This window comes from Giraffa tippelskirchi, chromosome 12 (assembly GCF_054371585.1).
Source record: "Giraffa tippelskirchi isolate mGirTip1 chromosome 12, T2T-mGirTip1v1.2.pri, whole genome shotgun sequence".
Taxonomy (NCBI): Eukaryota; Metazoa; Chordata; class Mammalia; order Artiodactyla; family Giraffidae; genus Giraffa; species Giraffa tippelskirchi.
The window spans coordinates 3,083,997-3,111,039 of NC_137286.1; the positions used below are offsets into that span (position 1 = coordinate 3,083,997).

At 53.6% G+C, this 27,043-nt stretch overlaps 1 protein-coding gene across 19 annotated transcripts in view; it reads right to left on the reverse strand.

The window, feature by feature from the left end:
* TECPR2 (tectonin beta-propeller repeat containing 2) overlaps positions 1–27,043 on the reverse strand; it is a 99,888-nt gene that overhangs the window by 40,217 nt on the left and 32,628 nt on the right. For 11 of the 19 annotated variants that reach the window (XM_081548729.1, XM_081548728.1, XM_081548723.1 and 8 more), the window contains 11 exons: positions 23,564–23,721; positions 16,824–17,136; positions 14,922–15,054; positions 14,181–14,489; positions 11,772–12,760; positions 9,079–9,262; positions 7,195–7,368; positions 5,392–5,572; positions 4,086–4,227; positions 1,005–1,245; positions 279–368 (listed from right to left, as the gene is read on the reverse strand). In XM_081548729.1, the coding sequence (XP_081404855.1) occupies positions 279–368; positions 1,005–1,245; positions 4,086–4,227; positions 5,392–5,572; positions 7,195–7,368; positions 9,079–9,262; positions 11,772–12,760; positions 14,181–14,489; positions 14,922–15,054; positions 16,824–17,136; positions 23,564–23,721 (2,914 nt within the window). Of the gene's footprint in view, positions 1–278; positions 369–1,004; positions 1,246–4,085; positions 4,228–5,391; positions 5,573–7,194; positions 7,369–9,078; positions 9,263–11,771; positions 12,761–14,180; positions 14,511–14,921; positions 15,055–16,823; positions 17,137–23,563; positions 23,722–27,043 lie in introns of all 19 variants that reach the window. The other 8 variants (XM_081548719.1, XM_081548727.1, XM_081548722.1 and 5 more) reach the window with 1 other exon arrangement.

Sequence of the window (27,043 nt, forward strand, 5' to 3'; positions counted from 1 at the left end):
GGGGAGATGGCCCGGCACCCGGACAAGCCTGGTGCCGACTGGCCTGTGCTGTGGCCCCGAGACGTGAAGTACCAGCTGCCAGCCTCAGCAGCCACACTGGACGTGCCCGGCCATCAGAAGGAGCCTTGCCTCTAGACTCACTCAGCCCACCACACCAGGCCCTTCTCTCCTGTCCAGCTTCGGGGGCCATCGCCCATGACACCACCACGGCCAGCCCCTGACCCCAGCTCAACCATGTCAGACCATGGATTTAACCATTCAACTGCACCCCAACACACCTTCCTTGGTGGGGGCAGTGGATGCCAACACGAAGGCCCACTTTGTGGCAGAAGCGGTCCCCCGGGGAACAACATGATTCCAGTAAGTGCCTGGAAGGAGTAAGGGAAGAGTGTGTTACAGAAAGAAGAAGGAAACACATACACACGCTTCAGAACTTCAGTTCTAGACCTCAACTGGTCTTCAAAACCCCTCACAGCTGGTTCTGGAGGGCCCGTAACGTTGGAGACCCAAGCCGGCACTGCGGGGTCCTGCCCAGGGTGGGGGGAGACCCACCAAGCAGGGTTCACTCACAGAAGCGAAGCCCCAGTTGGCACGTGAGCACTTATGCCTACATTTACAGATCTGGCCAGAGCCTTGCATCTTCCACAGTATGATAATTTTCTCTCTTGGAAATGGACTATTCTCTTACTAGACTCTACGTATGGGAGGATTTTTTCATTTAAATGGAAATTTACTGACATAAAAACAAGCTCCACGTGCTCTTCTCATATCCTACAACATCCCTAGTGGACCTGATGACACACCAGGCAGACACTGGCATCCAAGCTGTAGGAAAGACATGAAAAACAGGACACCAATAAAGAGCATAGAGAACGTCTCCATCACACACACTTCACACCACCGGCACTAAACGATCTTTTCAAGTGGAGATCTTAAAGTCGTACTTCAAAAGCTGACTCTAAGTGGAGCTGCCCATCAAGCTGACGTGGAAGTAATTCACCCACCGATGAGACTCCCTCGAGCGACGTGGAATTCGTTCTTGCCCGAGGAGATCCAGACGCCGCTGTTGTTGACGCCCAGCAGGCTTGGCTGGCACTGCAGCTGCTGGGACCAGAACGCCGTGCGGAGTCTGTCCGCCACCTTCTCCACGGGCACCTGGGCCGCCGTGGCCACCGAGTGCGTGGCGTGGATGATGGTCTGGAACAGGCTGCACTGGTCGAACACTACGTAGTCCGTGATGCTCACCTGGAGGGAGACGGGCAGGCGCCCTGCTCTCAGTGCAGTCACGAGCGCCTCCTGGATGCCCGCGGCCTGAGCGCTGAGGCCCCGCCCCCACCGCACGGGCGCACAGGTGCGCTTGTGTGAGGACAGCCCCGCTGCTGAGTGCAATTACCTCCAAGGGGTCGATTCAGGGGGATGCTAACATCTGCCTTTTAGTTTACATACTATTCTACCGCATGCGCCTCTTACAAGCATGTATTCCTTTTATGACTATATATCACCCCCTCGCACTCCATAAGTCTTTTATTCTAAATCAGTGAGAAACAATTATTTTGTTTTTAAATTTAGGAATTTCCAAAGGACAACCTGTACAGTACTTAGAATCATAACATGGTTTTAAAAAAGGTGGTACAGGTAGAGTGATGGAGCAATTCGTGACCTAACAGGAAAGTAAACGTGCTAGTCGCTCAGTGGCGTTCGACTCTGCAACCCCATGGACTGTAGCCCACCAGGCTTCTCTGTCCAGAGAATACTGGAGTGCGGGCTTCCCTGGTGCCTCAGTGGTAAAGAATCGGCCTCCCAATGCAGGAAGCCTGGTTTTGAGCCCTGATCCGGGAAGAACCCGCAGGCCTCAGAGCCAACTAGGCCCGTGCGCCACAACTAGTGAGCCTGTGCTCTAGAGCCTGGGAGCCGCGATTACTTAGGCCTGCGTGCCTAGAGCCCGTGCTCACGACAACAGAGGCCACTACAGTGAGAACCCTGCTCTCTGCAACGAGAGAAAAGCCAGCGCAGCAATGAAGACCCAGCACAACCAAACAAAAAAATACTGGAGTGGGTAGCCACGCCTCTCCAGGGGATCTTTCCAACCCAGGGATCAAACCCGTCTCCTGCTATGCAGGCAGATTCTTTCCCATCTGAGCCACCAGGGAGGTCCTGACCTCACCGGCACTGGTAGTAACTATGCTGGAACAGCAGCACAGACTGGACCTGTCCTGGACGTGCAGAGCACACCCGGGCTCAGGTTCCAGACGCGCTTCTCTTCCTTTCCTGAAAGAGACCTTTCTCCAGGCCGTCTAAGGAAGCCCCTCCTTGCTGGGCAGCTCCAGTTGTTGGAAAGCTCTCTGACTGCGCGCTTCCCGAGTCTGTCTGCCCTGGTGGATTTAATCACAGAGAACCTCACGGCCCCACTCTTAGGACAGCCTCGTGCAGGCCACACTCCCAGGTCATGCACAACAAAATGCTGAGTGACGTGAAATCACTCCCGACAGGGAATCTCACGTGTAATAAACAAAACAAACACAACAGAAGCAGCTATAAAATTGGCACTGCACTCTGTGTGTGCCACAGCCCTTCCTCACGGTGATGGGACTAGTGCTGACTGCGAGCTGCTGTTTGCACCGAGGTTCAAGCAAATGGTGTTTGTCGGCTGCAGAGCCTGTGGCCTCCTTCTCTCTTATGGGTAGAGCATGTGCCAGCTTGGCCGGGCAGACTTTGCCAGAGTCCACAGGAGACCAGGGAGAGCCTGGGGACCACTGCCCTTCCTCGTGGGATACGGCGCCAGGCCACACGGAAAGCCTGGGACACACTCAGTCCCAGCACCCAGGCCTGGCCGATAAGTAGGATGCAAGTTAAAAAAAAGAAAAGAAAAGAACGGTTTAACGGCCAAACGTAATGCTGACTCGAGCACTACAGAGCAGTCAATCCCGCAGCAACTAAGGCACCTCTGCTTCCCAATTCCCCAGAGATGACTGTCAAACTTCTCTGAAGACAATGTTCTCAATACTATGATAAAACAGTATCTAGCTTTCTTTAGGCTACTTAAAGACAGAATTTAGTACATATATACAATTTGTGTGTGTGTATAAAACCATATAATACGGTTACAAATACACAGAATATTTTTGAATCATTTGTATAACTTTTCAAACAGCACCTGGCATGTTAAATTAGAGATGTAGAGCAAACACAGCTTCCTTTTCCACGTGCTCATCAGAGAGACCGAAGAGCAGCCAACGGAAGACCTGCCCTCAAGGATGCAGGCCTGCGGACAGCGCCTGACCCAGTGGGGCCGGCACGGCCCCGCCCGCCGCGGACTGCGGGCGACACTTCAGCTGAGTGCTGCCAGAGGGGTAAAGAGAGCTTGACTGCACCATACTATCTGTCAGCGTTACTTTTCTGGGAAAACTTCCCTTTTCTTTGTTGACATACCATTTATTCACAGTCCTTCTGTACCAGCATAGACAGTGAATTTTAATTGTGGGTTGGGTTTCTCACACCTTGTCTTCTCTAAGGAGTGCTCCGCACTGTCCTGGGCCTGCAGTGTGTCCCTCAGGTCCCACCACACGTCTGAACGGTACATAATCTCTCTTCTTAGTACATTCTTTCAGAGTTAAATATTAGTATTACCTAGGTCTTCAGATGGATGTCACTAGGTTTATGTAGTGTGTAATATCGAATTTCTAAATAACACCAAAATTAAACATAAACAAACAAAGCCTGCATATTTAGGCCAAAAGAGCGTTCCAAGTTACTTTCCGTGATAAAAGCCCTGATATTCCTAATGTGCTCAAATGGTGACTCAGGGGTAAAGAATCTGCCTGCAGTGCAGGAGATGTGGGTTTGATCCCTGGGTCAGGAAGATCTCCTGGAGAAGGAAATGGAAACCCACTTCAGTATTCTTGCCTGGAGAATTTCATGGAGTTCACAGGGTCTCAAAGAGTCAGACACGACTGAGCATGCACAACTCATCAAACAGTAAAAGTGAGCACTGTTAGTTTAGCCCAAGCTCCCTGAGCTCCTTAAGGAAAAGGGAGGGGCGCTAAGTGGGAGGCGCCCTGGCACGCGGCCGTGGGGCCGACACCTACTTGCCACCAGTGGTCGTCGTCTCCTTGGGGCCTCTTGGAAATGACGCCAGTCCGGAACCACAGGTTTCCTCGGATGTCCAGGGCCCACAGGCTCTGCTGGTCCCCGAGAGTTATACAGACGGGCTCCAAAGCCTGTCTCTCACTGGAAACAAGGACAACAGCGTGGAGTCAGCACCCAGGTTCTTGGTCCCCAGCGTGTCTGGGACGCTGACATCAAGTGTCTGGGGGTGGCTTGGTGTGGGACAAGAGATGAGTCCCACCCACAAGTTCCAAGGAAAGAAGCTTGAGTTCAATGGCTGTGCAGTATGTACCGTTCAGACATGTGGTGGCACCTGAGGGACACACTGCAGGCCCAGGACAGTGGGGAGCACTCCTTAGAGAAGACAACCCAGGGAAGAGGCACAGGCACGTGGGAGATGCCAGGCCTGCGTGGTCTATCGCCCCACCCCTGCCTCCACCAATTAAGTGAACAGAAACCCCCAGCGCCAGGCTGTGCGGGGCAGCGGCAGCCTGGCAGACCTGCCCTCTCGGCGGACAGCACCCTCCCTCTGCCATCCGGTGACGTCCCCGCCAGCTTCAGGGCTTAGCTGCGGTCCACCCAGCACAGCGCCTCCCTGACCTCTGCAGGGGGCCGGGGCAGCCCCGTGAGGCATGTCCCTGGTCCGGCTCGGGACCATCTACACTAATGGGAGGTGGTTCCCCCAGACGGGAGCTCTATGAGGCCAGGGCAGGGTCACATTCACACCCTCAGCCCAGCACCGCCCCCAGCTCTCAACAGGAGCTCACTCAAGTTTCCTGGGATGCTAAACTCAAACAAAGAATATCCTAATCTAACTTTTCTAAGGACTACTGATAATTTCACACTAGAAAAATTACCTGACAGTAATTCTGCAATGAAAATTTTTACTGGTAGAAAGCAACCAAATAAACTGTAATTTATGGATAATTTCAACTGACAAGGAGGATAATAAAGGAAAATATTTGGCTCAGTCATCTGAGACTCTGAACAGAAACTTTCTGACTCTGGGCAGTTCTGCAGGAAGACCATCACGAAAGCCCAGTGAGCATGTGGGGCTCAAGAGGAGCGGCACCCAACGTCCAGCATGCCAGTCGGAGGGAGGCCCCTTCAAGGCCAGGCTGCCGGCACGGACTCTGACAATCTCGGAGAACACCGCGATCTTGGAGGCCTTCAGGGACCCGGCTCTGCCTGGCATAGGCTCACACGGGTCCCTTAAGGGGCGTCAGGCTGACAAAGACCAGACGGGGACAAAGAGGACACAGACAGGGTCTGCCCCTGTGCGCATACCTGACGATGTCGCACTTCCACTGCTCCCCCTCGGGGCAGAAGCTGCTCACCCCCTCCCGGTACAGCAGGGCTCGCTGCTCCGTCAGCGCCCACACCACGCTGTTGCGGGCAGTGACCTGGGACAGCGGGAATGGACAGTCGACCTTCACGGCTCTGGCGCAGGGGCGATCCACGCTGAGACCTGCCGGGGAGGGCGGAAAGCCCCCCGAGACACACCATCAGGGTCTCGTCCTGCTGCTTGTTCTCCTTTTTTTCTGTCATACCCTTTCCTTCTGTAGTGTTTTCTCTTTAAGGTTTAGTCAACAGAAGAGGGTTAAATTGTGCTTAAATATAACGTCCATCGGAAGTGTTTTTGGATGCTCTTTGGAAACTGGAATAACAACAATTCAGGACCTTCTAGTGTCCCCAAGTAGCTAAACAAGTTCTGAAAGAACACGAAAGCCCAGCGCAGGAGAGCAGCCAGACCCGAGCCAGGAGGGCCCAGGCCCAGAGGAGCTGGTGCTCAGAGACGCTCTCCACACTCAGTGGCCACGCCCCTCGGAGACTCTGCAAGTCCTGTCTCATGACCTCCGAAGCCACTCCTAAGGGACCTGTCAGAGCAGCTGCTACCTAAACCCCGTCCCTGTGGCCTCGGCCTGCAGTTGGGCCTCTGCACTCCCTGACATGCCCCTACTCATCACTAAAGTGCCCCTCGGTATCATAGTCCTTGGGCTGCATTTCCTCGGGCTCAACGTGGTGGGAATCACATACGGGACTTCTTACACTACTAATCCTCAGGTCAAACCCGGAGATTCTAACCTGGTAGCTCTGGGTGGGTCTGAGCTGGGCTGAAATCACTGCCCAGGTGATTCCTAAGGCCCTCCTCACCCCCAGGCCACAGCGCCCTCTTTCCCCAGCAGGAATGATATTCAGATGCCTCTGGAAGTTGGACGTTCCTGTCTTCCCAGATATTTTTCACTTTCAAGGAAGCCACAGGAACAGGCTGGAGAGACTGGCGGGCACATGGGCCCGAAGCTGGCAGGGCTGCCCCCTGGGCTGAGGCAGGAGCTGTGGTTATGCTGGCGCCCCCACACCTGAGAGCGAGCCAGGTGCGAAGGGCTTCCAGTCCCAGAGCTGTCCCTGGCTGACCGTTTCCAACAGAGATGGAAACATCCTCTCGGAAGCAGCAGTATTAAATGGTTAGAACACTGATCTTACATAAATCCAACAGGGCCTCTTGACAACCGAAAAAGAGCTCCTGCCCTGTACTCATTTCCAGGTACTACTAAATCATGTTGCTTTTGGAAACCCATATCCCATTTTGCTGACAGTACATAAACACTGACTCTCATTACAGTTTATTTTTAATAAACAAGTCCCACTGAGTCTCTTCCAGCAGCTAAAGGTTCCCCTCAGGGCAGTTTCCTAGGACGAGATAAACTGCTATTTGGAGCAGATTATTTCTCGTTGTTTTTTCCTGACCCATGTGTAAATAAGCAGGGCTTTGACCTGGCTGAAAAAACTGTCATAACTTAAAGGGAAAAATGATTCTCATGTCATTTCTCTGTTACTCTTTCCTCTTCAGATTTGATACCACAGGAAAAGGGACATGCAATCGTTAGCCCTATAAGATTCTAAATAATTTTATTAATTCCTGCCATAAATATGTCCTGGCCTGAAAGTGAGTGAATAGCAGAAAGCTGCTAATAGATTCCAATGGCAAATACTCTTTCCAGAAATGTTTTAACTTAAATTCACATCTAGCCCCTCTGTCACTGCCTCTAAGCTCATCGCTACCAAAGTGCAATCACCCTGAGCAGCCACCTGTCTGCAGGTACAGGTCCCCGTTTGTCCTGATGATCCAGGCCGTGTCATCGCTCAGGGCCACAAACACCGCCTGGGGCAGAGCTTCGTACCAGTGGCGCTTCCCCTTGATGGTCACTTTTCCGCATGCAAAGGCTCGGTTAGACTTCTGTTCAATCTTCCAAAGAAGGGCGCCTGTGGAAATAAAAATTCTATTCACGGGCCAATGAACGCCGAGAATTCTTACCCGCTAAACTCGCTTCTGGGTGCTGCGGGCAAGAGACTTCTCCAACATGCCCCCTTTGCTGCTACACCGACTGGGGAAGGGCAGTGCCGAGGCTCAAGCACCTCGGCCCCGGGCCCCCTCAGCCACTTCCTCATGTGTGAAAGGGGGTCGCCGGCACCACGCAGGCCGTCAGGAGGGGAGACTGCATCCGGGACCCAGCACACAGGGCGGGCGTCAGGGGCCCTCACCGCGTGGGAGAGGAGCAGCACCGCCAGGTGAGCCGGGTGAGGGCGCGGATGGCCGTCCTGAGGCACAGGGGTATCCCGAGAAGAGAACACCCCACAGGGACGCGAAGGGACAGGGCGAGTTCTGGACCAGCCAAAGGGATCAGGTGCAGGAAAAGGACACATCTGAGCTGGGCTGTCCCTTTTGCCACTTAGAAAAGGGTTATAATACACAGGAAACGGGGAGGGAAGGAGGACAGGCAGACAGGAAGCCTGTCTGTGGAGACGGAGGCAAGGTGTGAGAAACCACCAGGGTCGCCGAGAGCGCACAGACTGGACTAGAGGGTCCGACACGAGGCGCTCAGGGAGGAGAGGCAGCTGGCCAAGCCCGCAGCCCCGAGTGCCCACCCTGGTCCGGGCCCTGCAGGACGGCTCAGCCAGAGCACCAACCTGGTGGAGACAGAGCTCCCACTGGAGCAGTGAGGGACTGAATGGTGTGGAAACACAAAGTAATTCACAGAATCAGCAAAGAACCAAAGTTTATAACTGGCTGAGGAGATGAACCCAAAGGCAAATGAGAGGGAAAGGGTTAAAGTGCACAATTATATAAAGCCAGTTAATGGAACAGATTATTATCTTAGTCCCTAAGGAAAAATAGTTTTCAAACAGGCAAAAAATAGAACAAAACAACCCTGAACAAACTAGTATTTTACATAGTGACAAAGGCCAGGAGAGTCAGAGGGAGTCTCTAACAGACATCACAGGCACAGTTTGGTCTGCCTTTCATTCTGATGTTCTAACAAACCAGCTACAATCAGGCAAATACACATACATACTTTTGTTCTACCCACCTCCCCAAATAGGTAAAGCAGCCAACATTACGACAGACACAAGATTCTGTACAGATGGGGGTGGGGGTAGACCCTCACCCAGGAAGTGTCTGTCCAGCCCACTGACTATGGCCTGATCATGGCTTGAAGGACTGAATGCATTTTCTTTTCACACCCCAAGAGTAGCTTGTTCACCCAAAGATGTATGTAGCTCATTAAAAAATAATTTCTAAGAAAGAAACCAAATATTTCAAATGTATCCAACATATCCATGGGCCCATCTTCATTAGTTTAGTTGCTTTAAAGCAACACTAAGAAACAGGAACACATTTATTCTTATAAAAAGTTTGTATGTTAATGTTTCTTTTTTAAAAACCTCAAAATTTAAGCTATTTGCATAACTTAACATTTTGTTCATGTGTTACCACTGCAATTAATAAAAAAACTAAAAACTGAACTGCATTTACACAATTTTTAGTTGATGTCAAACGAAGCAGTCCACGTCCCATGGAGAAAGCCCTCAAACCTGCAGGAAAGGCCAGGTCTGCTGACTGGATGGTCCCGAGTGCTCGGGCGGCTACGTGGGGTGGGGAGGGGGCCGGGCGCAGGGAGCCAGGAGGCAAACCTGAGGGCGAGACTGCCACCTGCTGGACGGCATCTTCGAACTTCTGCCAGCGCAGCCCAGCGCCCGGGAGCGCGCTGCAGAACAGGCCGCCTTTGTAGTCCAGGCACCAGAGGTACTTCTCGGAGACCGCCAAGCTGAGGATGCCGTGGCCGGGCCCGGAGTAGCCCATCCAGCTTTCTGCAAACTGACAAGGACAGAGTCTGCTGAGTCGGCGACAGAAGACGGAGCTGCGTGTGCCAGGCCCTCTGAGAAGCCATGCGGAGACCGGCCCGCTGTCTCTGGACCAGCTCTACCAGAAACACTGTGAGATGGGAGCCGCTGCCGCTGCAAAGACCCCACAACGTCCCTGGATAAACACTTTTTCGTAGATACTATAACCTCTTCCCTAACCCTGGGCTTACATTATTCTACAGGTACGCCTCACTTCACACTTGTATGCAGACTGGTTTTTCGTACATCTAATCATTAGAGGAGAAATGGCACTACCACTGTCTTTGTTTTCTCAAGATATTTCTTTTAAGTTCTGTTCCAGTCACCGAACAGGCGGTCTGCCCTGTGGCTGACGGACACCCGGCCAGGACACTGCCTGACTGGATTTTGGAGACTAAGGTTTAGCTGCTAGGAGTCTTTCAAAAAGCAAAGCTAAATAAAGTGTGTACTTTAAGAGTTTTCCAAAACTGCAAAAGAAACCCATGTATTTGCACAATCACCCACACAAGGACGTTCACTGCTTCTCAGAGCATGATGCTCAATTCTTAGCTGCCTCTGCTCCCCAGGACACGCCTTATCTAACCCCTTGAAGCCCACCAAAATGTGGCTTTCCAGGTGGCCGAGTTGGGTAAAGGCAGGCGAGGTCCTCACAGTGCTACGGGCCCTCTCACCGAGGACTTTCTAAAGTTCTGCCCGAGAAGCCCAACCGCGCAGGCCAGAGCTGCCTGGCTAATGCCATGGCCGGTGAGGGCCCTGTTGCCACCCTCTGCCTGCACTTAGCTCATCACCAGCGCCCAAGTCCTGCTCAACTGGGAGGATCTGCACATGTGTCTGGCTCCTCTCTGACTCTGGGACCCAGGACTGCCTGTCACAGGCACTGCAGTGTCCCAGCGCCAGACACAGACCTTGGCAGCCTAAGGCATTCAGGAACGGGTGAATGCACAGAAAACCGAGGGGAAGGGCACTTGGTCTTAAAGCAAGTAAGTGGGGCGTTTTGCTTTCGAGGCAGGACAGATAGCACAGAAGTTTGCGAGAGGGGACCCTGGGGCCACCCTGGCACCACTTGCTACGTGACCTGGTGAAGCCAAAGAAGTGTCTGAGTCTCCACTTCCTCCTGTGAGATGGGAGCACCTAGCTTGTGGTTTTTGTTTTCAGAAAAGTAAACAAGTTAAATTTGTAAAGTGCGGAGCGTGGCACCTGGCCCCTGTGAGTGCTGCCCCAACACTGTGCCTCGGCGGGACAGAGGTTCCAGGGGCATCTGGAGACAGCACACCGGGCTGTAAGTTCACCCGCACAGTCCACACCTCACAGCCACATAGCAAGAAAAGTTACAATACACAGCTTTGAAACCAAACACATCTAATAATAATTGCTGGGCTTCCCTGTAAAGAATCCGCCTGTCAGTGCAAGAGACATGGGTTTGATCCCTGATCTGGGAAGATCCCACGTGCCGAGGACCAAGTAAGCCCATGTGGCACAAGTACTGGGCCTGAGCTCTAGAGCCCGGGGACCCAAACGACTGAGCCTGAGCTCTAGAGCCCGGGGGCCTAAACGACTGAGCCTGAGCTCTAGAGCGCGGGGACCCAAACGACTGGGCCTGAGCTCTAGAGCGCGGGGACCCAAACGACTGGGCCTGAGCTCTAGAGCCCGGGGACCCAAACGACTGGGCCTGAGCTCTAGAGCCCGGGGACCCAAACGACTGGGCCTGAGCTCTAGAGCGCGGGGACCCAAACGACTGGGCCTGAGCTCTAGAGCCCGGGGGCCCAAACGACTGAGCGTGAGCTCTAGAGCGCGGGGACCCAAACGACTGGGCCTGAGCTCTAGAGCCCGGGGGCCCAAACGACTGGGCCTGAGCTCTAGAGCCCGGGGGCCCAAACGACTGGGCCTGAGCTCTAGAGCCCGGGGGCCCAAACGACTGGGCCTGAGCTCTAGAGCTCGGGGACCCAAACGACTGGGCCTGAGCTCTACAGCCCGGGGACCCAAGCTATTGATGCCCGTGCCTAGAGCCCAGGGTCATCCGTGCCTAGCCGCTGCAGGTCCTGCAGGGAGCAGCTCCCTTCTATGCCCGTCACACCTTGGCACTGATGTTGAGTCAGAGAAATGCGCATCTGAGAAGAGGGGGCTGGGGAGCGCCAGCCTCTGGCCTGCTCAGCGCCTTCTCCTCCACGAGTGGACAGGCCTCTGTCCACTGGGTTCCTGGAGTGGCCCCAGGCCAACCCAGCTGCTCTCCAGGATGATGAACACTAGGTGCCCAGTTGGGCCAGCCCTCCCGGGTCAGAATCAACGGTGAGAGGCCACTCTTGTTGGTTACTGATTGGGAACGACAGGTCAGCAGGAGCCCAAGCCATTTCAGATCCCTGTACTGGAAGTCCCCTCAAATCTGGGCCTCCCAACACTTGGCTTACAGGGTTGACAGTGGGAGCGTAACTTCTTCCCAACTGTCAGTTCGCCAGTGATTTGCCTTAAGGAAGGAGCCCTCGTACCTGATCAGCCTTGAGCAGCCCGGGGTCGTCCGTGCCCAGCTGTCTCAGGTCCTGCAGGGAGCGGCCCCCTCCCAGCTCCGTCACACTCGTCTCCGAGGACGAAGAAGGCAGCCCGTGGCCGTAGATGTCCTCCTCGTCGCTGGATGTCAGCACCTGGTCCCGTGGGGGCTGCTCCTGGGCACCGGCCGCGGAGGCCGAGGCCCAGGGAGGCGGTTGGCCTCTCCCCGCCAGGTCATGCATGGAAGCGATGACTGCCGTCTGGCCCGTGTCAGCATCAGGAGCAGCGCGCTGGGGACTCGGGCTGAGGTGGCGAGGGGCTCCCACGTGCGTCAGGAAGCCCTGCTCTTCAGGGGGCTCCTCGGCTCTGCCTTCGTCAGCTGTGGCCCCTGGAAGCCACTGCTCTGCATTGGGGGCCCAGCTGAGGCGGGAAGGCACCGGTGCCGACTCCACGAGGCAGGCTCCTGGGAAAGCGCCCTGGGGGCTATCAGGCTCCAGGGCCCCCTCCCCCCGGGCCTCCGCTGTGCTGCCCGGCTCTCGGCAGGGCAGGTGTCTGCTGCCCAGCCCACTGTCCGCAGGACGAGGCTCCTCCTTGAGCTCCACGATGTCCTCAGTGCCCTCCACGCCCTCCGTCGGGCGCCAGGAGGAGCTCACCACCCCACCAGGCGGCTGTGTCTCGCCCTCGCCATCGTCCAGGGGGATTTCAGCTCTCCCGCCACCTCCTTCGTCCAGCAGGTCAGGGGCGGGCAGGGGCGCCTCCAGGACACTGAAGGCCTCGGGGTCACTATACTCTGGCAGCGCACCACTGGCCTCCCCGCTGAGACTGCTCTCCTGGTCAGGAGACCCTGTGCTGGACCGGTCCACGACGCTGCCCAAGCTGGAGGCCACGGACGCCAGGTCCGTGCTCACGGACTGGGGGCTGTCCCCAGGACACTCACAGGCGGGCGTCGACTCGAGGGAGCTGGGCCCCGCAGTGCTGCTCCCGCCTTCCACTTGAAACAAGAACGGTTGAGATTAGGTAGGACTCCACACAAATGGCAAGACGCAAACTAAAAAACAAAAACTTGGCTTAAGAGAAAAAGCATCTTAAATGAAGGAGCTGTGATTGGTAAAGAATAAATCTCTCAAGTACAAATTATCCCAATGCAGGGGTGTTTTTAATGGATGTACATACTGTACACGTGATGGACTCTGGGGCCTCCTTCAAGAAATGTTAACAAAGCGAAAACAAAGGAACAAATGGATCACAGAACAATTTTTTGGAGTTATTAAAATATTAAGGCATCTAATAACATTTTCCTTCAATACTGCATTGATCATTAGTAGAGAGGCTCAGTAGGCATCAAGGAGTAATAAGTTAAAAACATTCAACGTTAAATCCTGTATCTGGGACTCCCCCGGTGGTAGTGGTTAAGAACCCACCTACCAGTGCAGGGGATGTGGGTTTGATTACTGGTCCGGGAAGATCCCACATGCCGCTGGGCAACTAAGCCCATGAGCCACAACTCGAGCTCTGGAGCCTGTGAGCCGTGACGAGAAGCCTCTGCACGGAGAGGCCCGTGCAACATAACCCCCCTCAGTGCCGCTAGAAAAGCCTGGGTGCGGCAACAAAACCCAGTGCAGCCAAAAGTAATTACTTTTTTAAAAATCCCATATCTGGGGACTTCCCTGGCAATTTAGTGGTTAGGACTCTGCAAGTTCACTGCCAAGGGCTTGGGTTCATCTCTTCCTTGGGGAACTAAGATCTCACGAGCCCCACAGCACAGACAAAAAAAAAAAAAAAATCCTCTATCTGATGACATACCCCACACTAAACATGAACTGATGCATCTGAAGATTTCCATAGCTTTCCTTTCAAGTTCATACACTCTCTGGTCTAATAAATGATATAAGTGAATAAACCAAATTTTTAACGTAAGTATTGAAAAGTATAATACCCAGACCTGTCAGCAGGGCTGGTGCTGCATCATTATCCCACGCTTTGTGTTAAATAATGGATAACGATTTCACAGTGGAACTCCCTCGAGGAGGACAGACCCAGCTTCCTGCGCGCTCAGCGAGCAGCCCCCGGACCCGCACACTGGCGAGAGGCCCCCACTCTGGCGGGAGGCCCCCCACACTGGCAGGAGGCGGCCCCCCACACTGGCGAGAGGCCCCCCACACTGGCGAGAGGCCCCCCACACTGGCGGGAGGCCCCCCACACTGGTGAGAGGCCCCCCGTGGCGGGAGGCGGCCCCCCACACTGGCGAGAGGCCCCCCACACTGGCGGGGCCCCCCATACTGGCGAGAGGCCCCCCACACTGGCGGGAGGCCCCCCACACTGGCGGGGTCCCCCGTGGCGGGAGGCCCCCCACACTGGCAAGAGGCCCCCCGTGGCGGGAGGCGGCCCCCGCGCGCTGCTGTGGACGGTACCTGTCTTCTTTGTCCTCTTCTTCTTTTTCACCCTGAGAGGCTTCACCACAAGCTCCTGGTCGAAGTCCTCCGAGCTGATCACGCTGAACCTCTTCGAGGTGAGCGGGCCCCCCCTGCCCAGCTCGGGGGCTGCCTGCAGCCCAGAGCCACTGTCAGTGGAGTTGAGCGAGCTGCTCCTGCTCCTGGGCTCGCTGGCCACCGAAGAGCCCCTGAGCCTCGGCTCGGAAGGCGTGGCTGCCGGCGGCGGCTTCTCCGCACGCGGCCCGTGGGCTTGCTCTGTGCACGCTGATGTCTCCAGACCGTCCCGCACTGGTAAAGAAGCTGGTTTTACTGTGGTTATCAGAGGGAAAGATGATGTGCTCTTATTATTAAAGGTAAAACATGTGGCCCAGATGACAGACTTCAGTGTTTGAGAGACTTATGCATTGATCCCACAGGCTGGCTCAGAGCATCAGACGGAGATTAGTCAGGTGGGTGCCGAGTTCCCCCTTCCTACTCACCCAACCCCCCACCCTCCAGACCCACAGAAACAATTCCAGCAAATGTGAGACCCTGAATGAAATCAGGTGATCTTCAAGAAAAGTATCATAAACCGTTTTTTAAGAATCAAAGGAAACCCTCTGAATAACTCATTTAGATAAAGCTACAATCACTTAATGAGTAAATAAAAGTGGTAAGTTTTCTACACTACAAACTTTAATTACACACATTTTATAACAAAGCTTTGTAACAAATACAAACCTATTGATGCTAGTCCTTCAGGCCTGCTTGAGATTCGTATAATGTTCCTGTCTCCCTTTAAGAAAAATATTTCATTTTCTGTGCAGGAAACAGACACGATATCACCTGATCCTTCCAAACCAGCAATTGTGGCCTGTCCAGAAAAAGAGAATCACCAAACCAGGCAATAGTAATAGCTCAAATTGTACAAGTATGTGTTGGAATCCAAAGAAGTCAAATAGCTGCTGTTTGCTATCACGATTTTCTGAAACTTGGAGCAATTCAATCCAAAGTGAGGTAATACCCGGCAGATGGTGACTGAGTACCCGTCAGCACCTTTCTGGGACCAAGCCAGCAGCCTCTCCCCGCCCCCGGTCACGCTCCCGCGCCCGCCCTGCCACAGGCGCATCCACTGGCCAGTCCGGACCCTGGCCCTGAGCCTCCATGATGCCATGCTCTCCACTTGGATTCTTTCCCCGGCCCTTGCTCACTGGGAGTTTCAACTTGATTCAGATGCCACCTCCTTGGGAAGAGTCCCTGACAAGCGGACCCTCCTCAGCAACGCCCATGACTCTCAGAGCTCACAGCCCTTTACACAAACCCCCGCCCGGCCCCTCTCTCCTGGGCTGGATGTGTGCTGGCGGGTCTAGGGCCCTACCATGTGGGTTCCTGCACGAGAGACCAGGCGGGCAATGCGCGTCGCTGTCGTGAATGAACGAGGAGGGAGACAGGACTCCCCCAACGCCATCTCAAAGCCGAGACCACCCAAAACACAGGACAACCCTGAGCCCTGACTAAAAAACACTCTTGCTTCTCAGTCAACAGCCAATAGGAGACTAGCTCAATGCTGAGGCGAAAATGGGTCTGAGTCCTCTGTTAATTCTTCAGCAATCCTGACAGCGGTTGTCCCGTTCAGACTGCCTGTTCATGCCCCGCCTCTCTGGCTCCACTTCTCCACCTACAAAATGATGCTAATTTCACCTCCTGGGGAAAGCTCTGGGTAAGTGTTCAGAAGAGAGGAACTGATGTACGATCATAGTATACCTTGACCCCACCAACTAATAAGTGCACATCAAGTTCAAACAGTACCCAAAGAAAAAAGAAAAGCTGTGTTCTCTAGACCTGGGGGAGAATACAAAAATATCTTTCAATCGTTCCTTAAGAAGAAAAACTCAGGGCTAAAAGGCACCTTGGTGATTCCCTAAGCCAACTCACCTGTCCCTGCCCCATGTCGCAACAAAGACTTAGTGCAACTAAAAATAAATTTTTAAAACAAAGAATATACTGAAACTGAACAGTTTTTTAAAAAAAAAATTCCTAAAGCAATCTGTATTGGCAATAATCTCATCACCCTACTTTAAACAGAAATCGTTTCCAACCATGGTTTAATAATGCTGGAATGCTGTCCAAATAAATCATCAAGTAAAGTGGGGGAAATATGGCAAAATGATGTGGCTCCACTTGGGAGGAGAAACAAGGGTACAAGAAGAGGGTAGAAAGAAAGCTAGAGGAAGGGCCCCTGCCTTGCTTAGCCTCACTCTGGGGAAACCTTGGGGACTGAGTCCCTGTCTCACTCTTTCTGTTAATGCTTGACTTTTGATCTCAGTTCATTACGCTCACGGTAATTTGGTAGCCATAAAACAAAACACATGATCCAAAGAAATTATAAAGAACAAATTTACTTTTCTGCTTAAATAAAACACACATACTTTCTTAGCAGGGGATAGGACTACAAATATTTAAACCAAGTATTTTTTCAAATCTACAAAAACAATCAAACCTTCACCTGGTTTGCATGACTAGCTCAATGGAAAGGCAAAGCACAGGAGCCACGCTGTCTCACCCTCTGAGAGAGGAAGCAGGAGGCCTGTACACACCCTCCTGCCTCTAGACCCAAAAGTGCGGTATCATCACTTTGCTCACCTGGTTGATGGTGTCCAGGAGGTAAATACTATATTCATTCCAACTCAACACCCAGCCTTCTTGGAAGAAACATGACACAAGCCCCAAGTGTTTCTCAGGTGAGCTGCACCCTCCCTGGTTGGCGGAGTCCAGGCGTGGGTAAAGCTCGAAAGGCTTGACTCCTCCGGCGAAGACGTCTTTTAAGATAAACGTGGCCTGGACAGTCCCGTGGATGTCGGCCTTCCACAGCCGGAGCCCAGGCCGGGACGCGTACAAGGTTAGATCGCTTTGCTTACAGAGTCCTGGTATAAAGCAGGCACCAAATTTCCCAGTGCTGAAATAACAAGGGAAAAAGGAGGGAAGAAAGAAAGAGACATGGACTGTTTCAAAGTGCTGTCTAATGAGAATTCTGGGCTAAGCCAAAACACGACGGATTCTTGCTCAAACCCTTTTCTACAGTGTGTGTTTTGGTTGTGTGACCCGCCGGTCCACCCCGGAGCCCACAGAGGACACGGTCTCTGCCTGCACCCCCTACAGCAGCCTCAGAAGTCTGCACCCCGCAGAGCGCCCATCCCAGTTACACACTCCGTGCTGGTGTAGTCCTCACCACAGCCCCGTGAGGCTGGAGTCAGGACTCCTGATCTAGAGGAGAGGACGCAGAGGGAGAGAGGCCCAGGGCCAAGCATTCCCCCTGCTCTCAAAGTCTGTTCCTTCCAACGCCTGCCGCAGTTGCTGTGTTCGCCCACCACCCCAGGGAATGAGCTTTCGGCCCAGAATTGGGGCAGCCCTTTCAGAATTTCTCTGAAACCCACAACCTCCATTCCGATCCTCAGGCGTGGTGGGTTTTTTGTTTTCCTATTTTTAGTAGCATGAAACATCTAAAACAAACAAATAACAAAACGTACACCCAGGAACCTGTCCCTCAACTTTGGAAATGAAGCCAACAGCCGCACTGTTGATGTCCTCCTGCCGCAGAGGTCCCGGCCCCTCCGCGCCCCAGGTGAGAGTCCTACGGTGAACTTTGTGTTTATTACTCCCTCGCTTCTGTCGACACTTTAACCACACACCGATGTGCCCCTAAACACTACATACTTGGTACAGACAATTTTGTCTCTCATTTGTACTACAAAGTACAATGCTATTTGTAGTCTTCTGCAACTTGCTTTTAACCTCATAATTCTGAGATTTAGCCTTGTTGACAAAAGCGCTGTGGCTCATTCATTTTCACTGCTATACAGGACTCCATGATTTATTCACCCTCAGGTTGGTGGGTATTTGAATTATTTCCACTTTTTCGTTTTGAATCGTGCTCACCATGGGCATGTCTGCACATAACCTCCCAGTACACAGGTCTGAGAGTTTGTCACGGACATTTCAGAGTGGCCTGCTGGACTGTCGGGTGGCTGCCGTGTTGCTGATTAAGACCAGATTCAGGTCAGGAAGACAATTTCAAACTTTTCCTGTTGTGTTTACACCAGCCCCACTCCCATCAGCAACCTGGGAGTTCTCACTGCTCCGCATCTCTGCCGAACCCTGGAGTCTCCCAGGGTTCAAACAGTAAGAGTTCAGTTTAACCCTAAGGCCTCTGATTCTCCATCAGAAGTACTTCTCCGATTCTGAACAGTAGACGGAATTGTGGCTTTTTTTTTTTAATACTTCTTTGGCCGCGCCAGGTTTAGTTGCAGCACGTGGGATCTCTGATCTTCATTCAAACTCTCGGCTGTGTCACGCGGAATCTAGTTCCCTGACCAAGGACTGAACCCAGGCCCCCTTCACCGGGAGTGCAGAGTCTTAGCCACTGGACCACAGGGAAGTCCCACAGCCCTGACACTCACTCCATGGTGTGGATTCCAGTCTCCCCATCTGTAAACCAGGGGTAACAGCTCCCACCTCAAAGGTTGATGTGAGGTTGGATGACAGTCCATGAAGATGACAAGCAACGCTGGTGACCCGGCAGGCCCTCCGAACGCTCAGCTGCCTCTGCCTCTCCCATCACGCTCCTGCGGGTGCCAGGCCCCACCTCACCCTCGCTCCGCACGGCAGCACCTGACTCCCCGGGTGGCATCCCAGGGCCCACCCCACGCAGGCGAACTTAGCTGGGTGCTTCTCTGCGGTTCAGCATCTCACTACATCCCTCTGGACAGGGTTCAAGGAGGACACGATATCAATTCAACTCTGAAGTGAAGATCGTCAGACTAACTGACACCATGGGTCATTCCTGGACACCTCCACGGTCAGCACCGTGGTGATTACTGCCTTTGGTGATTTGTTCTGGAAAGGTTCTCCAATAGAGACGCCCACAGGAGTTCCAGCAGGACAGCCCATAGCCTCTTCCTCCTGCCTTTCCTGTCAATTTCTGTTTGGTGATCCAATTTCCAAGTCTAAGTATTTTCCTCCTACTAGGAAGTCCTCTTAAAAATCTGTCACTTCAGGTGGGGTGACTAAAGCCTTCATTTTAACCATTAGTGAGCTCCCGCGCCACGTGAGAAGCAGTGTTACAGTCGGCCCTGCCATGTAACACACTGCAGCGGACGTGTGCCAGAGACGCGCCACCTCCGTGGCTCAGAGAGCTGCTCGAGGCCTCTAGACAAAGGGAACACGCTTTGTCTGGGGCGTGGAAGGCTAGACCTTGGACACCGAGCGGACCGTGACCCTCTGGGGAAGGACAAGCTGAGCAGGGAGGGCGGGGGCCCCGCTCCAAGGAACTGCCGAAACATGTCAGCCCCAGGCTGGGAGAAGGCGGCTGAGCCAGGGGTAACTGGCTACATACTGCCCAGAGCAAACGGCCCTCCACCCCGACTTAGCCACCACCCACGCGCAGGGTGACTCTCCAGCACTGGCTGATGTCATTCTGAATCAGACACAAAAACTCTAACTTTCAAGGTCAAAGCTCTGCAGGATTCTAAAATCATAAATCAACCGAGTTTCTCAACTTTGGTGGGGCTGGTTTCTAGAAATATCAACGATGACTTTAAAAAATATCCTCATGTCCTTTATGAGACTCACCAACGTGAAAGAAGTGTTTCCAGTTATCAAATTCTAACCATAAATCAGATCTTCTAACTTATATACAATAACGCTGAGCAACACAGAGAGCCAGAAACGAGACAAGCCACAGCCTGGACGACAGGCTCAACTGCCGGACGCCCAAAGGCACCAGAGGGCACGACAGCTACGCTGCCCCAGAGCTTCGTGGCTGGGCGGGGGCCCAGGCTCCACACTCCACCCCTCACACCCCCGGGCCCGACCGCGGCCTGCGGGTGCTGCCGACCCAAGATGGCCTGCTGCCGGGACATGGAGTGCGGTGTGTCCCGGGACAGCTAGGCGCTGCGATCTTCTGGGAGACACATACGTGCTGTTCCGTTCAATCTGAGGAGGTTGACGGGCTGGATCACCCACCCCTCCCTGCACCTGTCCCCAGGCCAGCTTCCCCGCTGACAGGACATCCTCTGTCCACCACGGGCCAACCCGGCCCTGCTGCAGCCCTCCCGGGCTCAGGGCGGGGACCTGCACCCCCACTTGGTCTCCGCGCGTGCACACACGCATGCACGCGGGCCCACACGCCCACTCAGGGTGCAGCCCACCCCTCCTCCCTCAGCTCCCCCAACACCATGGCCTGCGCTCCACAACGGAGGTGGGTTTTTTTGGCCAGGCCGCACGGCATGTAGAACCTTAGTTCTCTGGCCAGGGATTGAACCCTCACCCCTTGCCGTGGAAGATCGGAGTCCTAACCACTAGACCTCCAGGGGAAGTCCCCACAAGGCAGGTGTACCTGGCCACCATGCTGCCAGAGCCAGAGGCCCAGCTGGCCGCACCGCTAGGGGCCAGTCAGCGGCTGCAACACGGCTCTTTCTGGCAGGTACAGATGGAGTGCACTGGAGCTCAAGGCCTCCCTTTCCCAGTGACACTCACTCATCAGTGAGCTCCCAGGTCCCAGAGCTTTAAACACCGTCTCAAGGCCCTCAAGGGCCCCGCTGCGGCCACCTGCAGCCCGGAGCGCACACGCGCCCCCCATCCACCACCCCAGCATGGCTGCGGAGGAAGACCGCGCCCTGCCTGCAGCGACACTCTACCCACTGCCCAGACCACTGCCTCCGACGGCTCTCCTCCTCCCACACCCTAGAGCCAGCCAACCCATCGGCTCTGCCTTCAAAGCATCCCTGCCACCCTATCCGGGTGTGAGCCCAACTCTCACCTCGGTCACCCGGGACCCTGGCGGCCTCTGTGGCAGCTGCCCTCATCCCCTCCACACGGCAGCAAGAGTCGACGCCGGCTCGTGACTCTCACGGTGCTGGAGTAACTCAGCCCCAAGAGGGGCCCATGAAGCCTACAGGATAGGCTCCCAGCCCCTCCTCTGTGCCCCCACACCTGGACTGCGCTCCTCTGAGGGGTCCTCACGGCTCCCCCCACCCTCTCCCAGGAATCGGCTCAGACCTCACCACACAGGAGGGTGGGGACAAGTCTGCCTAGGCAAAACACACCAGACAGACATCCTCAAAGCTCTACCCATTTATTATTACTGCTGAACATTCTAGAACATGCTTATTTAACGTCAGTCTCCCGTACAGGATGGTGAGCTCCTGGAGACCAGAGCTCTTGAGCTCCTCACTCAGAGTGGTCTTCCCCAGGCTGCGAAGGGCACCGGGCACAGAGGAGATAGGAAGGATCCTCCAGGGCTGAATGGGAAACATGCTCCCAAGGTGACCTCATCCAGGCTAGGGGTCTCAGTGTCACCTGCATCTGATGACCTCATCTTCATTTCTGGCCGAGTCCCCCTTTCCGAGCTGCCGACCTGCGCACGTTACTCCCGATGGGGATTCCTGTTTAGCCATCTAACAGGCATCTCGAACACAATACGCCCAAGAGAGAATCCAGACGTCCAGACCTTAACCCAGGTCTTCTGTCTGAGTTAAAGGGCTTCTCTCCCCATCCGGTTGCTTTAGCCAAGGGCACAGAAATCCTTCCTTACTCTGTTCTCCCTCTCGCCCCCTATATCGATTTCATCCCCAAATTACCCTTCCCTCCTCCTCCCACCCCTCTTCATGCTGGGGACCCATGTGGATTCCACGTTGCTCCCAGGACTCCCGCAGCCACCTCCTTGCTGTGCAGAACCAGGCGCTCTCAGGCCGCCCTCCTCCTGCCTAAAGCCCCCGCTGGCTTCTCGTCCTGCCTGGAATAACTCAGGGGCAAGGACTGGCTCGGGTCTTCCTTTCCAGCGCCCGCCCACTCTCCACAGCCGCCCCAGTGCCCCTATGGCTCCTCGAACATTCCAGGCCCAGGCCCAATACTGGGCCTTGGCACCTACTGCTCCCGAGACCGGAAGGCTCTTCACACACTGGAGGCTTCAGCCCAGAATCTCCTCCCCAGAGGCCTCTGCTGACCCACTGGCCCCACCCGACCCTTCACCCGGATGCTGCCTCCGAGCACCGACCACGCCGAGACTGGCATCTCCGAGGGCGGAGCCTGGCTCACCACTGAGCTCCCGGTGCGACGCCTGGTGACGGAAGCAGCAGCTCCAGGAGGCAGTCATCGTTGTGTCCTTTCCTAACCTTGATCTAACGCAGCACGTGACAGAGACAAGCTGTCAGGACACAGGTCAGAAGTGTTTCTGTTCACTCTGTTGTCCCCCGGGTCTCTAACACAGCTCCCTAACAGAAAGGGGACTCACTTAGCTGTTTCTGCATCCCGAGATGGTGCCTGGTGCAAGAGTGTGCCCAAACACCCAGCTACACAGACCCACCAGGAGAGGTTCATGCGGAGGTGCTGAGGCTTCACGCAGGAGGTGAGAAGGCCAGGTGTGAAGGGAAAGACTGTTGGGTACACAATCCGTGTGAAGGTAATTGGTTTTTAAGTCTCTCTTTGCACACCACCTTCCTTCCAAAAAGACACAATGCAGCGAGACACCGACAGACAAGCCAGGACAAGACGTGAGGGGGAGAGTGCGGTCCCAGCAGAGGGAGAGTCCGGCCAAGTCTGCAGGACCACCAAGCCCGAGAGGCAGGTCCTGCTGGGCTTCCCAGGAGCCAAAAGGGAGACGATATAGAGATGATCACTATAAGATGACCAACTGTCGATGGAATTAAGGGGGCGTTCAACGTGGAAAGGCGAAGCGGAAGGGGAGATGTGACTGTCTGAACAGCCGTGGGCTGTCCTGCCAAGCAGAACAAGGAATAAACTTGCACTGTCTCCCTGCAAAGCCCGGGACACAGCATAACGGACGCCGAGAGGACCAGAGGCTGGCACCACCAGCCCCGCGCGCATCCACCCCCCAGGCTTCTTGGCTGTCTGCTCCCCACCCTCCCCACTCCCTCCCCGCTCCCGTCCCCCACCCCGTCCTCTGCAGACAGCAGCGTCCCTTCCCCTGGTGCTCCTCCAGCTCCAGCCACCGGGGATGGGGCTGGACCGACCCTGCTGCAGCTGCTCTTCCACCAGGAGCAGGTCACGGAAGGGGTCCTCTCTCAGCCAGGAGCTCTGATGCCTTCCAGGCCTGGCCCCCCTTCTTCAGGGCACCCCATCCCGAGTTATAGCCCACGTCCTGACCGCACCCCTCACTAGGCTCCTCAGCAGGTGACACAGCCAGAAGCACTGAGTTCACTTGCTTCCAGAATGGTGTGGTACATGGAGGGAGCAAGGCGTGAACGCCCACCCGACCCTGACCTCTGAGCCGAGCTGTGGAGGTGGCGGCCTGCGAGGAGCAAACGCCTGCATAGGGACCCACCTGGCGCCCCGTCAGCATGCGCCATGACCCCAGCGAAGCTCACCTTTTCCTCGGCTGTGTCCCAATCTGCTTGACCGCGCGCTCCTCAGTGTAGAAGAGCAGGCTTCTCCGCAGCGTGGAGACCAGCAGCACCTTCTGGCTGTAGTCCAGCTGCACGACGGAGGCCGGCTCCTCCAGCACCAGCTGCGAGTGGCAGACGCCCTGCGGGGAGAGGCGGGTGAGGCCCAAGGGGAGGCTCCAGGGACCCCCAGCTGCCAGGACTGGCCTGTGGCCCTCCTGGGTCTGCATTTTGGCCAATGTCTACAGTAAATGAAGGCTCTCATTCTCACCAGATTCAGCGTCAGCCCACTGTGATGATACTACCCGGAGAAGCCCTCACTGGTGAGAAACTTGTCAGGGTTACCATCTATGTCAGGCCACAGCAAGGTTACCAAGAAACGCTTAAAACTTCTGTATCATTTTTTAAAAATGCTTTCAGGACATGTGTCACTCTGTACCTCCTTGTTCGCTAGACCCAGGGTAGGCAAGGCACGAGCGGGGAAGCTGGAAGATGTGAGGAGCCACAGGAGCCACGGACACCCTTCATTCACAGCAGCAAGGCGGACACGCTTCACACACTACCAGCTGATGCAACAGCAACGACGACGATGCAACTCAACACACCTCGACTCGCCCCCCCTTTGAGTGTCTCAGATGGGGCTCATATAGGTCACTGGGTGTGCGCAGTGCTACAAACGATCTCAGCTGTTACACAACCATGAATTTACAACTCACGGGGTGAGAGCAAGAGGCCGTGGGGCGAGAGAGCCTGACCACCGCCATCCTGGCTAATTTGCTCTTTCCCTACAAAATGGTTCTAAGAAGGAAGAATCCACAAAGATCTAAGCAGAAATATGCTGCACCATGTGCATTATTTATTCCAACAGAACACAATGGGACTTTCTAAAAAATTACTGTGACAACCATCAAAGTTCATATCACAATCTCCTCCACAAAGAGTTCAAAGTAATTCTGGGGACATTATATCCTGGCCTACTGAAAGGGTCAGAAGAGACAGGTTAGAAAGAAATGAAAATGGCATTAAGTATGTTAAAGAGCAAAGTAAACTCTGCAAGGCACTTTATTGCTAACACAAATGATGTGTCTTTGTGTCAAATATCTGCTCCTGTAAGTCACTCTTCTCCTAAAGCCTGTTTCTTTAATTGTTTAGGAAATATTGATGCAATGTCATAGACCTTTGTAGGGAAAAAGGGAGGAGCCATCAAATTTACTGGTAAGATTTACATACAGTAAAAGTCACCCTTTTTAGATATATGATTCTACGAATTTCGACAAATGCATACTGGTGTGTAACCACCAGCATGACTGAGATGGGGGAATTTCCATTACCTCCACTATCATGGACATTAAGCCAGAGTTCCCTCCCACTTTTACTTACACAGACTGCAGTTTTTCAACTTAGCTTGTAATGGAATTAAATTCATTGTATTGTACTGTGCAAAGGGCTTCCCTTGTGGCTCAGCTGATAAAGAATCCGCCTGCAATTCAGGAGACCTGGGTTCGCTCCCTGGGTTGGGAAGATCCCCTAGAGAAGGGAAAGGCTGCCCACTGCAGTATTCTGGCCTGGAGAATTCCATGGACTGTACAGTCCACGGGGTCGCAAAGAGTCTGAGCGACTTTCACTGTGCAAAACCTTATACATCTTTTCTGCAAATCTCATGAAACACCTGTGTCTTTAAAAAATGATCAGAACCTCAATAAAGCTGGGAACAAATGACCAGGATGCCAAGGTGCAGGGAAATTAACAAGATGGCACCGGTCAGGCCCTCTCACTCCACGTTCTGTAAACAATGACTGTGCATGTGCGTCACAGGTACGCGCTGGCCACAGGCTGCTTTTGCTCTGGTTAAGTATTAACAAGCTTCGCCTGGAAAAGCCCTGAAGGATCGTGTGCGGTTATGTTATGTCTGCTGTGCCAGCTAGGAGAGAATAAACGTGTCTGTAGTTCCTACGGCTCCTCACATTTTCTTCCAGCCTCTCAGCTCACACCTTGCCTCTCACGGGTTCAGGGAACAGCGCTCACAGTGAGACACAATGACACAACCGGTGCTGTGAGCAGGGTCAGCACCACACCAGGACAGTGCTCTCTGCGCGTGCCTTTCCCTCCATTCCTGACGTGCATGAGCAGTGTTCTCATGGTGCAACCCACGCTGTGAGAGTACAAACACGGGATCCCTGAAAACCTTAACAAAATGTTTTCCTGGAGAGCAGCAATTCTCAAAGTGTGGCCCACGGTCCCTGAGGGTCCCCTAGGACCTCTCGAGGTCAAAGTCATTTTTATTATAATATGAGGTTTTATCTGCCTTCCTCACGGAGCAGTGGTTCATACTGCTGGTGTGTAGAGCTCCTGAAAGCTTGGGGTGGGGGGGACCCCAAGGCGAGCAAGGCACCAAATTCCAGGAGTTGTCATGGTGTCCTCGGCCACTGGGCAGGTGCAGCAAAGACGTGAATTTCACTTCGGAAGGTCTTTGATGCAGGAAAATGACAATCCCAACAAATCTTGACCCTGGGGAAACCTGTCTTTGTATTCTGTGATGAAAAACTGGCCCTCCACACGGCTCTCCGGCTGAGGCTGAAGTCCTCTGGCTCTTCTGAGGAGGAGCACCCCGACAACTGTATGAGCTGGGAGCCGAAGTTTTTTACCCACAAGATACATTTTTACTTGAAATACTAGAATTATTCAAACTCGGGTATTTGGCAGGCATTTTCTCAGATGGAATAAAGCGTATCTGTCACTTCAAGAAAAATAAGTGAGGGTATTTGTTGCTGATAATAAGACTTGATCTTCAAGTTCACAAGTGAAAATCAGAATCTAAAAACCTGTATCCACTCCTGTGAACCTGACATTCCCAACAGCTCAAGACCTTTCTCATCAGAATGATGGAGATATTAACAAAGGTGCTGGTTTTGCTTTATATTATATAATTAAATGTATCAACATTTGGAAGATCTGCATCGCTTGGTACATCAATATTTTCCAAGTGACCAACACACAAAATTACAGAATTACAAAACCACACAAAATGAGTCAAGGAGGCCTTCAAAGTGCAGGACAGACCAATGGATTTCGTTGTAACAGAGCAACAAAAATTCATCCATATGCTTTCAGATTCCATGTTGTAACCAACCTTTAAAGAAACTACCGTTAGTTAATTTGGGGATGTGATTAAAGAAGAACATAACACAATTCTCTGGAAGGGCTATTAAAACACTCCTAATTTCCCACCACATGTCTGTGTGAGGCCACATTTTCTTGATATACCCCAACCAAAACAATGTATTATGACAGACTGAATGCAGAATCCAGCTGTCTTCTATTAAGGCAGATATAGATTTGCAAAAATGTAAAGTGATGCTAGTCTTGAAAGTAGAAGTAGTTTTTTGGGTTTTTTTTTCTGCCACACTGCAAGGTATGTGGGATCTTAGCTTCCCAACCAGGGATCAAACCCAGGCCTCCGGCATG